Genomic DNA, 12,554 nt, shown 5'->3' with positions numbered 1-12,554 from the left:
ATACAAATGTTCACACTTGGACCCTGAACTTAGAGAACACTAGTAAAGTAACTGTGCTTTATAATATGTGTGATTCTTCTGCACAATGATGTGAGAAAACTGGATGAAAGATTAACATTTTAGAGGAGAGATAATACTCCTGTTACACAGAATGATGATGTCATATAGATGTGGCAGAACTTCCTTTTTTGTGTTTGTGTATCTTCATGTGATGTAGCTGCTATTGGTACTGTAAATAGTACTCTTACTCCATTTCTGTTGCTACTACTAAAACTAGACTTGTAAGGTTTTTTTGGGTAACACTAATGCAACAACAACTACTAATGATAACAACTGATATTAGTACTATTACATCCTACAAGTACATTTGCAACTGATGGTATCTGTGGTATAACATTTAGTCCAGATATTACTATCGTTATTACTACTACAACTGCTACTCCTGCACTTCTGATACCAGTATGATCAATACTACGCTTGCTTCTGCTGTAACTATTTACTAATTAAACTAAAATCACCTTATAACCTGAAATATAGCTGCTACAGCTTTATGTTTACTCCCACTACTATACAGTTTATATGTTAGTCATAAATAGAACAGTGAGGGCAGGAGGGTGAATAAGTATGAACAAGTTTAGTGTTTTCAGATTTCATATAATAAAATATGTCATTGATCTGTAAACAACTGAAAATCTCTTATATTCACACATACAGTTCTGTGTGATGCACAGAGGCTGGGGGGAAGTTTCCATTTGATCATTTTCTGGTGAACCTCACTTAGTGTCTGCGATATATTTAGCCACAATTTACATACAAGAATCGAGGTGTGAATCAGGAAGTGAAGAACTTGTCTCAGTGTGAAGACGGAGCAGCATCAGATCAGAACTGTGCTGGTTTAGAGTCTCTCTAGTTTCTGATACTGAACCTGATCATGGATCTGCTTTGGATGATCCTGCTGGTGTTTCTGGTCTGTGCAGAGGCCCAGAAGGTGACGGAGGTCAAAGTGGAGCTGGGTCAGAACGTCACTCTGAACTGTTCAGGGAACAATTCAGACACATTGTGGTTCACAGAGATCAACAGTCAGGTTCGTGGATCCATCGGTCGCTCTTTCACTAATGATCCTTCTGGTTCCCAGTACTACGTTTCTACTTTTAGACCCAAATATTCAGCCTTTGGAAACAGTCTCCTGATCACCAACATCACAGCAGAGGACTGCAGACTGTACTTCTGTGGCAGGAGGATAAATGGCAGCGTTCAGTTTGTGGACACATTCAGTCTGGTCTCAGGTAAAAACCACAGTTTTAATACTTGAACCTGCAGGATCCACAAAGATCTGAGTATAATCTGTGTCAGTATCATCTGAAACTGTCACTAAGGTCAATTTTGAGCTGATGATCACTCACAGAGACATTTATGAGTCTTACATGATTCTACAAAGTACTGTGTTATGTTTCTTTTCACTTCCTTTATCTCTTCTTCTTCTCCCAGATGTTCCTGTTACTGCGTCCACCAACATCTGTGAAGAAGACGACCAACAGCAGCATCAGAACGAGTGCATCATTTACCGCTGTGTCTTCCTGAACGTCTTCTTTGTCTCAGTCATAATCTGTGAGTCTCTGCTCATTTTTAACCAGAGCACATTTTATAATGTCCTGCAGTAGAAATATCACGAGTTGCTGCAGACTGATCCAACAAGAATCTAAATGTAACTACAGTTTGATTTATAGTTGATGTTGCTACAAACCATTTTAGTAACAGATTTCATGTTGAATTTGAAGCACAAACCTTTATCCAAAGTGACTCACACATAGCAGAGACAGCTCAGGGCCCAAGACACTGACGTGTAGATAGGACGAACCAGGGCTCAAACCGCTGACCCTGATCCTATGAAGTGACTCAGCTGGATCTGTGCTGCAGGTCTGATTCTGGTGCCGCTCTGTGTGAACAAGATGAAGAAGAAGAAGCAGCAGAGTAATGACCAGGTGAACCACCCAGACACTGTGCAGGTAAACAAGCTACTGTGATAGTACTAATACTACAAGTGGTAGAAATCTACTACTAACACCACAGAAGCTTGTACTACACATTGTCTTCTTCTACTACTGCTAACAGTACTGTCATCTGTACTACTGTCCTCCTGTTGTGTACTACTGTCCTCCTGTTGTGTACTCAGTACTCCTGTTGTGTACTCAGTCCTCCTGTTGTGTGTTTCAGCCTGAGCAGATCCAGTTCTCCTCCTCCTGAGTTTGGATCAACGAAACATTTCTTCCAACCTGATGATGGTGATAATCTACAAGGAAGTGATTATAGTATTTTTACTTCATGACCACTGAGTGACGTGTGGACCTGAAGGGTTCCCAGAGTATTTGTGGACTCTTCAGTTCATCTTGCTTTTCATGTCCCAACTCCACCAGTATAGTAGTTGTACATGATGAACTGTGTGACGTCATATTTAATGTACTTTGTTGCAGTTCTGTGTACTCTATGCTCAAATACACTGCTACAGATCTGCCTTCTGTTACTGATAATAAGGATTGTGTCTGATTGTGTATTAAGTATTTGTCCTTATTGACTTGTGATATAAATTTTGGCTACACAAAGTGTTTTTTATTGCTTTCAATCACACAAACACATGTTAGTTTTTATTCCCTCCTGTTATAGTAGTACAGTCCTTTGAGTTGCTGTAGTAGCTGAAGCAATATTACTGTGTTATATTCAGACCTGAGGTCCTGATGTGATGTGGACTGAAGTGGATCAGTTTCAGGACTCTGGGAGTTCTGGGTGGTTACTGTCCTGCCCCCTTTGCTGTGATACGGTTCCTCCACCACACTGAGGTCTCATTACACTCGGTGGGCTTCACACACAAAACAGAGAGTCGGACAAATCAGAATACAAGCTGAGTTGTATAAGGTGGAGAAAGACTTGTTGGACAGACCACAAAGGACAAAGGATATGAAGCTTGTGGGTGAGTCAAACTGCTGCTGTCTCCTCAGATGAGACCTGTGCATTGTCTCACTAGTTCTGTCAGCATTTTGCAGTCGTCATAAAAAATGCTTCTTGAAATGGAACAAACAGGCCGAAGCACTGTGGCTGTTTTCAGGGGACACGAAGAGTCTAAAATAAAGCATCAAACCTTCCAGACGTCACTGAAGCTTTAAAATAAGCTTTTATTCTTGTCCTTTTATTAGGGTCAATATCTGCTGTGGCTGTTTTTAGGGGACATGTAGAGTCTAAAATAAAGCCTGTGGTTGTTCATGTTGCTGAACCCTCCTGTTCTGCTGCAGTGACTCTGACCCTGCTGCTCTGTATCTGCTCCTCTCACTGTGAAACCATTTCTGGGACCCAGAAATATTCTTAACCTACAGAAAACATGATGAAGATTCAAGCAGCATCACATCAGAGCTGTGCTGTAATCTATGCTACACATTTTTCTGTCCAAGTAAAATGTCTGATCCTGTAGCTCAGAGGAAGCATATTTGGTTTTATTATTTGAATCATTCATGTTTGGGTTACATTTGTCTGACTGATCTGGTGACAGTTCAGCCATTTCTGTAACTTTGTGTTACACAGACACGGTGCAGTTGATTCTCTTGCTACATTGAAATCTCGTCTCCATATTCAGGTTGTTGTGTTGTGACTCATTAAGTACCTGGTCGGTTAGTGTCAGTAGTTGTTCTGAATGAGCTTCCTGTGTTCCTGCTTTCTCACAGTGACTCCAATGATCAAAGTCACTGGTGATATTGGAGGCGACGCCCTGCTGCCCTGTTTCTACAATGGGGGTTTGTGCTGTAACACTGACACCTGCTGGACTGGATTGGTGTTGCTGCTGCTACTACTACTACTACTACTACTACTACTTACACTACTGCTGTTACTGCTTCTACTGCTACTGAGAGTAAAGGAGCATCAGGTGCTGCATCAGTGTCTCTAATGTCCCTCCATCTGACTCTGCTGTCTGTTCCTCTCTCTCTGCTTCTTTCACCATGAAACTACACACAGGTGATGAAACTTAGCTTCTGCATTATTCAAACATCTTTCATCTGCAAGCAAAATTTCTAAAGTCAACTGGATGTGACCTGGTCTCCAGTTTTCCGGTGTCCAGAGTCTGGTCCTAAAGCAATAAGACACAGCTGGTAACAAACAGAGGGTGTAGTGAACCATGCTAACATTTCAGTTCATCAGCAGATGCTCAGGGAAAACTTTGAAGTTACCAGTCAGACCTGATACGTTAGAGATTCAACATTTAGATCTTTTATTTTGTGGCCCTTCTCCCTACGTCCTTGGTTGCCTTGGTTCTTTTCCCCAGCTTTGCTTTCGTTTGTCCCCTGATGGTTTGCACCTGTTCCCTCCTCTATTTAAGTTCAGTCTTCCCCTCACTCCCCTGCCAGATCCTTGTCGCTGCTGCCGCTGTCATCGCCATTGTTGTTTCCATCACCCACCCCATAGTAGACTCTGGACTTTTGGAAAGAAATACCTGACTTTGTGTTTCTTGGACCTTCATGGCTGCATGGACCCTTTAATTCTGGACTCTGCTTCTGTGTCATTTTTGGTCTGAGGTTTGCCTTCTGTTTCATTCAGTGATTTGATTTAGCCTCTTGTTAATTTCCACTTTCCTTGGTTATTTCAGGTATTAGTTATGCTTCTGTGTTTTTTTTCTATTTGCCAGTGCTTTGCGTTCTATTTGTTCATGTCTGCCTCCCCTGAGTTCCTGTATTAGTTTCTGTGCTCCCGTTTATAAGTTTTCTTTATCATATCCATGTGTTCTTTCTATTTTAGTGGTGTATGTTTCTCATCAGTGTAATTTATTTGGCGTTTACCTGTTTGTTAGTTTCTTTTAAGTTTTCCCTGTCTATCCATTCAGATTTATTATAGGCTTCAGATCCCTGTCCGAGGTTTTGGTTCGCTCAGTTCGTGATTCAGTTTAGTTATCCTCGTGTTTCATGTTTGATACCTGGCTTGTTTTCCTTTGTGTTCTCCTCTCAGGAGCGAGTTTAAGTTAATCCCCCTCATGTTCTGGTCCCTTTGGTTAGTCTGAGTCTTCTTTGTTCTGTATCCGGTTCCTAGTACCCTCCTGTTAGGAGCGACTTCTGTAAACGATTTACATCTGTCAATAAAGCCCCTCATTATTTGCAATCCCTCTCACAGTCTCCTCTCTTGGGTCCAACCCTTATCCAAAACCGTGACATAAGAACTGTGGACAGACATGTTCTAAGATGGAGGAAGAGTTGTTGGACAGACCATGAAGGACAGAGGACGTGAAAAGTGTGTGGTTGAGTCCAACTGCTGCTGTCTCACCTCAGATGAGACCTGTTTAAATCTTGTTTCTGTGCATCGTCTCAGTCGTTCTGTCTGAAGGAAACAGACTGTTAAGCTGTTTGAACAGGTGACATTGGTCCATAACTCAGATCCTGGTTTCTCCAAAAAACCTGAGAACTGATGGAGACATGTGGTGGCTCTGATCCATAGTCGAGTGCGGACGTGAAGGTCGACTGATTCTGAAATGATAAATAGTTCTGGTCTTTCTGCTTGTTTGCAGCTTTTCACCCTACAAACACAAACTAGCTTCATTTATACAAATCATGTAAAGTTATTATCTCAGGGACATTGGTAACAGACCTGGCAATGAAGACATGTGCTAAACCTTCAATCCACTGTTTGAGTCTTTAGTGTAATATTCAAAGCAGGAATTGTTCATTTCACACCTCTGGTTCATCAAGTTTCTTTTACAATATGCATCAGGAAGAGAAATAATTTGTTGATTGGACTAAATGTCTGTATACAGCAATGAAACAGTCTTCCTGTGTGGACGTTCTCATTAAATCTGAGCTGTGAAAACTGAAATGAGGCATTTCCAGTTTGGCTTGTGTCTCTAGTTCAGAACTGATGTGAAACACTGACATGATGGGACTGACTTTAAATAAACCTTTTGTGTTCTAGTTTTTGATGATATTGCACCATTTTAATATTCATATTGTTTGTGTGTTGGAGCAGCAATTAAACCTTTCAGGTCTGTCATAGGACATTGTGGTCTCCAAACCACAATGTCAGCACCAAAATGGCCAGAGCCGGCTCTGAGGACACTGGGCAGCAGGACGTCCCACAGCGGTCCAGATCCACATCTCTGTTCAGGATCAGATGACGTTTGTTGTTTTGGAACCACACAGGTTTGTGGACAAACAGAGACATGTAGGTTCTAATAAGAACGTCAGGATTTTGTCCTTATCCTCAGTGTCCTCACAGTCGGCTTGTTGTTTCAAGCCGAACCAACAGAATGAATGTGACGTCTGAACGTTTGCCGCCCAGTGCTGGTGTTTAATCTGTGAACTGAGTACTTTTACTTCTGACACGTTCACTACACTTTGCTGGTAGCAGTTGTGTAATTTTACTCTGAATTGTGAAAAGATTACAGGACAAGTGAGTATTAGAAAAAAAGCAGCAATGGTCCTGGTTCTCAAGATTATGGAGACATGTTGACATGAGGCTAAACACTGTGACGTGGTGCTGGTCAGGACCATCTGGGACGCTGTGGATGATGTCCACTATGACCTGTTGTCCCCTCTGGGTTCTTTCACTTGTGTTTGCTGGAGAATCTGCTCACGTAAACCAGCAGGTGGCAGCACAGCTCAGTGTTGATCCACACACACACACACACACACACACACACACACACACACACACACACACACACACACACACACACACACACACACACACACACACACACACACACACACACACAGACACACGTCAAACTCTTATTACCAGTGTCCTGCTTTCCAAACTTTACTTAGGTTGAAGTACTAAAGCATTTGTATGGCAGTATACTTAAAGTACCATCAGTACTCGTGCACAGTGATAAATATGAGATTGTAGGTTTGTAATTATTCATGTGTTCATGTGTCAGCAGGTGACTTTTAGCACTGACAGCTGCTTCATCCACAACAGGACATCAGTGTGTGTTAGAACATTAGATCCACATACATGGAGTGGGGAGGGAAAGGAAAACTAACTGGAAACACCCAACACGTCCTTCAAAGTCAATGGAACCGGACAAAAGTTCCTAGCATTTAGACACAGAACATGTTGATCACAACCAGCATCACGTGTTTAGGACAAAAAACACACTAATGTTTAACAGACGACTATGATGAAAAGCCAATCGAATAAACAGACAGAAGCTCAGACTTTGGTTCTGCTGGTTTTTGACCAACGTTTGACCACAACTGTTCACATAGTGACATCAGACGACCTTCACGACGACCTTGTGAGAGAGAGAACTCAACATTGTAAAGCGCTTTGGATAAAAGCACTATATAAGTGGCCATTTACCACTGACACCTGGTACTGCTGTACTTTTACTAATATTACTGAAGTGATGAATATTGAAGGATGTAGAATATCTGTTAAGGCTCAGATCAGACTTTAGGTGAAGTGTGAAGTCTGAGGGAGGATGTGGTTTGAGGATCCTCAACAGTTTCTCAGTTGTCTGGGACTAAAAATACACAGGAACAAAGTGGGACTTGGACCTCATTAATCCGGTTTCAAAATGTCTCTGAAAACCACAAATCTACAGAAAATAACCAGCTTCATTTCTGAAGCTAGTTTTCATTAAAAACTCAGCTTCAAGCTCCAACACTACTACTACTACTACTGATACTACTAGTACTGAACTGATACTGAGCTGATTCCAGCAGTGACGACTATGACGATCGGCCTTCTGTTGAGCTCAGTTCCAGTTATTTACGTGAAGGTAAAGTCACTTTTTGCGGAATCTTTCACAGCTCAGGCTCCATTTAGGATCTTTTAATCACAGCACATGAACTTTCTCACGTGATGTTTTCCAGTGTCTCAAAACAACAGTTTCACATTATTTTATATTTGGCTTCTTATCATGAGATTGTTTCAGTCTGTCTGTCTTTAAACTGAGCTCTATGACCATTAAACTAAGTGCTCAGGGCTCGTCTGCAGCTTTTTGGTGGTCAAAGTGACACAGCAGGAAGAGGTGGATTCAGCACATTCACTCGTTAGGTGTGTTTGTTCTTACAAATGTGGCCAATCTTAGAAGCCATTTCCCCCTCGCTGAGACCCAGAGACTCAAACAGAGCCCCTGGAACAACATGACTATAGTGTCACTTAAAGATTGTTGCAAATCAAACTGGGAGACATTAATATTCTGGGTGCAGGGTTTTTTCTGTGATTCTGTTTTTAGAGATGAGTAGGTTGTTCACCCACCACCTGACCACACAGCAGTTCTCACCATAACACCCCCCACTGCAGCTCTGTGGGTGTAAAAACTCAGAAACTGTGTAGCTGCAGAAGTGAACAACATAAATCCTATAAATAACTTTATAACATGTGAGTCACTTTATCTGCAGATGACAATGTCATTTCACTGGATGTAAATATTTGTTTGATATATTTTCTCAACATGACAAATATGAATACAGCAGCAAAAAGCACTGAAAACAGCAAATGAGGTCTGTCTATGTCTTTTCTGAACAGTTGACGATTGTGCATTCATAACATAAAATAGGACCTGGACCTGGACATGGATTTGGACCTGCTTTGCTACTTATGGACCAGTACGGCTTCACATCATGGATGAAGCTGTGACGTCTGAGTTGGACAAACAAACTGTGTAAAAAATGACACAGAGTTAAAGCAGAGGACATGTGATGTTCTGGTTCTGCTGAGTCAAAGTTCAAATCTAAACCTTTTAGAAATACTGTGGAAAGACCTGAAGATGTTTGATAGAGAGCTACACAAACACAAAACAGGAAGTTCTGCCACTTCTACACCTCCTGTTGAGTTAAGCCAAATTAAAAAAGCTCAAACTCCCAGAAACACTTGCAGTTTGTTGACCAACGTCTTTGAGCTTGTCGTCTTTACCAAGGTCTGTAGAGACTGTGGGAGGAAACAGGGAGGTGCAATAATAAATGTGTTGCAACTGTTAAAAACAGTCAGAGTTCAGGTCATAGACTCATTAAAACCCTGCTGAACAAAGAAAATGCTCTGAAGCTAAAAGCTGTAAACTGCAGAGAAACAGGATGTATTTCACTGTGACACTGACTAATTTAACACTTTAGCTCATTAAAATAAGCCTAAAAACATCAGAGCTAATCAGCTTTTGGAGAAATGAAAGGTGAATGCAACAGTTTCTTTTCCTGACTTCTCATTTATGTTTTTGGTTCTTTTGCAGACACAAATTTGTTTCTATGAATCATTGATAAAACAAAGCAGGTAAAATTAGTTTAACCAACTTTTAATGTTAATTTTCAAAGGTTAGACATTTTTTTATTGGCTCCATAACTGAACAGTTGCTATAATATCTGACAGTTAGTCAACAGCAGCACAGAAAGAAACGTGACCTCCTACCAACCAGAACAACACCAACAACACACCACAACACAGCAACAACTACTTTTCCACATAACATAAAAATAAAAATGCTCTTTTTCACATGACTGAGGGATTTTTCACTGCACAAACACAGACAAACAAGTTAAGTGTCCAACTAAACAAGTGGACAAGCAACAAGAAGACTTCCTTTGAGACAAAATCAACCCTCTGACAGGTTTGTCTCACAGACTGACAGTGGAACAGGAAGTCCTTTGTCCCAGCTGTGTGAAGGTCAAACATGAATACTACAGGTGAGTAGACCTGGTGTACAGGTACAGTCCAGGTGTCTCCGTCAGCGTCCAGGATGAGTTGACTGAGGAAGCTGAACTTTGGAGTAAATACACTCTGAAGAAGCAGCAGGTGGGGGGGCTCTGACGGGGGGGAACTGGATCTCTGCATACTGCAACACACAGGAAGAGTACTGAGTACCACACAGGAGTAGTACCACTCATAGAAATGGTAGTACTAGTAGAAAGAGATCTAGTACAGTATTACATAACCAAAGTGTGGAGATCCTCAGTGACCCAGGTCATGGTTTTTGATTTTTGATGACATCTGCACTAGTCTGAAAAAGCTCTTAAATCTAAGAAGTAAAATCTAAGAGGTTTTAAGACTTAAACAGCTTTTTCCCATCTCTAATAAAGTCCACAGCTTCCTTAGCTTTAATGTTTGTGTACAGGAGTGGGTCCCAGAACAAAACTGGTCTGATAGCAGGTTGTAGTTAGAATAGTAGTAAAATCTGCAGCATCTCCTAGTAGATATAGCAGTAACTAGTATTAGTACCATTAATATTATCAGCAGAAGTACTGAGGAGTAGCAGCAGTAGGTAGTAGAAGCAGTAACTGTAACAGATAACGGCATCATAAATAGTAGTAGCAATAGTATTATCTGCAGTAGTACTAGAAGTATTAGTACTGTGACAGTATAAATAGGTTTGTTCACCTGCTGTGAATCCAGAGTTCCTGTTCCTGTACAGTTCTTCTTCTTCTTCAACCAAATCAGTGAACAAAGGAAACCTGCAGCAGAGCCTCAGGTGAGTCACCTTCAAACTGATTCCACTTCACATTCAAACACCAAACCAACCATCGCACACGTAACTTAATTCTCCCTAATGTTTGGTAAATGCAGAGCAGATAGAAGAAGAATCTCATGCTGTTAAAGAGACGTGACAAGAGAACAAAACTCCCTTTGGTTTATAAGACTTTCAATTCAATTCCACTTTATTTATATAGCACCATTTCAAAACAAAGTCATCACAAGGCACTTTAAATAAATTCAAGACTATAAGGATGTATAGAGAAAACCCAACAATTCCCCCTTGAACAAGCCCTAGGCAACAGTGGAGAGGAAAAAGTCTGGTTGGGGTGAGTGGAAAGTGAAGAGAGAAAAGAACAGAGCAACAAAAAGCAACAACAAAACATCGGGCAGGTTGGTAGGACCAGTAGCTGCACACTGGAAAACACACAGCTCCAAAGCTGGGGACACCTGCAGAAAGGGACAGAGAGAGGGGGACAGAGAAGGACAAAGACAACTACGGGAGAGAACACACAGAGTTAATGACATACAGTGGTGACGATTGCGGGGTGAGAGTAGAGGAGAGAGGGACAAGAGGAGGAAAGGAGCTCAGTGCATCGGGGGGTGGGTCCCCCAGCAGTCTAAGCCTATGTCAGCATAACTATAACTAACTATATGCTAAAAGGAAGGTTTTAACCCTAGACTTAAAAGTAGAGAGGGTGTCTGCTTCCTGAATCTGAACTGGGAGCTGGTTCCCCAGGAGAGGAGCTTGATAGCTAAAGGCTCTACCTCCCATTCTACCTTTGGAAATTCTGGGAACCACAAGTAGGCCTGCATTCTGAGAGCGAAGTGGTCTACTGGGATGATATGGTGCTATGAGGTCTTCTAAATATGATGGAGCCTGACCATTCAGAGCTTTATATGTAAGAAGCAGGGTTTTAAATTCTATTCTAGATTTAATGGGAAGCCAATGGAGAGAAGCTAGTGAAGGTGAAATATGATCTCTCTTGCTAGTTCCAGTCAGCACTCTTGCTGCAGCATTTTGGATTATTGCAGGCTCTTTAGTTACTGGGGCATCCTGAAAGTAGGGAATTACAGTAGTCCAACCTAGAGGTAACAAATGCATGGACCAGTTTTTCAGCATGAGTTTTGACAAATCCTGGTCAAAAATAACTCCAAGGTTCCTTGCAGTAGTACTGGAGGCCAGACTTATGCCATCTAGAGTAACAATATGGTTGGAAATCATATCTCTGAGATTTTTGGGCCCAAATACTATGACTTTGTTTGAGTTTAGAAGTAAAAAATTGTTTTTATGTCTTGTAGGCTTGAAGCTTTATTAACTGATTAATCTGGTTCCATAGATAAATATAGCTGGGTATCATCAGCATAGCAGTGGAAATTTATGGAGTGTTTTCTAATAATGTTGCCTAAAGGAGACATATATAAAGTAAAAAGTATTGGTCCTAACACAGAGCCTTGTGGAACTCCATAGCTAACCTTTGTGTGCATGGAGGATTCATCATTAACATGAACAAATTGAAATCTAGCAGATAGAAAGGTTTAAACGAACCTAGTGCAGTTCCTTTAATCCCAATTTCATGTTCTAGTCTCTTTAATAAAATGTTGTGATCAATGGTATCAAATGCAGCACTAAGATCTAACAGAACAAGTATAGAGATGAGTCCAGTATCTGAGGCCATGAGAAGATCGTTGGTGACTTTTACCAGTGCTGTTTCTGTACTATGATGAACTCTAAATCCTGACTGAAAGTCTTCATACACATTATTCCTGTAAAAGTGGTCACATAATTGTTTTGCAACTACTTTAAAATAAAGTTACATACAGATTCAACATTCATTTTAGTGACCTGCGATTTGCTTAATCAGGCGTCATTAACTCCCGTGTGAATAATAATATTACTGTATTTACATTTATCTTTAGCCAGGAGTTTCAAATATGATTCAACGTCGCCCGCTCTGGCCCCAGGAAGACATTTGACTACGGCCGCTGGAGTCTCTAACTTCAAGTTTCTGACTATAGAGCTGCCAATTACCAGAGTTGGTTTCTCAGTGGTTGAGTCGCTGAGTGTGGAAAATTTATTAGAAACGTGAACCGACTGGTGGTGAACCTCGGGCGTCTGT

At 41.1% G+C, this 12,554-nt stretch overlaps 2 protein-coding genes across 16 annotated transcripts in view; one reads left to right on the top strand and one right to left on the bottom strand.

The window, feature by feature from the left end:
• LOC137125538 (uncharacterized) overlaps positions 1-12,554 on the bottom strand; it is a 119,326-nt gene that overhangs the window by 2,918 nt on the left and 103,854 nt on the right. Inside the window, exons 3-5 of one of the 8 annotated variants that reach the window (XR_010914154.1) lie at positions 10,342-10,415; positions 1,786-1,936; positions 1,370-1,516 (exon numbers count right to left, since the gene is read on the bottom strand). The exons of 1 other annotated variant lie outside the window; for it this stretch is intronic. Coding sequence is in view for 6 of the 7 variants with exons in the window: in XM_067501164.1 (XP_067357265.1) it covers positions 1,421-1,516; positions 1,806-1,936 (227 nt within the window). In the remaining variant the exon portion in view is untranslated. Of the gene's footprint in view, positions 1-1,292; positions 1,517-1,785; positions 1,937-9,279; positions 9,800-10,341; positions 10,416-12,554 lie in introns of those variants that run through there. 6 more of the 8 variants (XM_067501164.1, XM_067501163.1, XM_067501171.1 and 3 more) reach the window with 6 other exon arrangements.
• The window catches only part of LOC137125533 (uncharacterized), a 223,963-nt gene continuing 212,245 nt past the window's right edge, over positions 837-12,554 (top strand). For 3 of the 8 annotated variants that reach the window (XM_067501149.1, XM_067501147.1, XM_067501150.1), the window contains exon 1: positions 838-1,286. In XM_067501149.1, coding sequence (XP_067357250.1) covers positions 932-1,286 — 355 coding nt within the window. In that variant the 5' untranslated portion in view covers positions 838-931. Of the gene's footprint in view, positions 1,287-1,488; positions 1,609-1,917; positions 2,007-2,214; positions 2,597-12,554 lie in introns of those variants that run through there. The other 5 variants (XR_010914149.1, XM_067501148.1, XM_067501152.1 and 2 more) reach the window with 4 other exon arrangements.

The sequence above is a fragment of the Channa argus genome, chromosome 4 (assembly GCF_033026475.1).
Source record: "Channa argus isolate prfri chromosome 4, Channa argus male v1.0, whole genome shotgun sequence".
Taxonomy (NCBI): Eukaryota; Metazoa; Chordata; class Actinopteri; order Anabantiformes; family Channidae; genus Channa; species Channa argus.
This window is presented reverse-complemented; position numbering and strand designations above follow the sequence as displayed.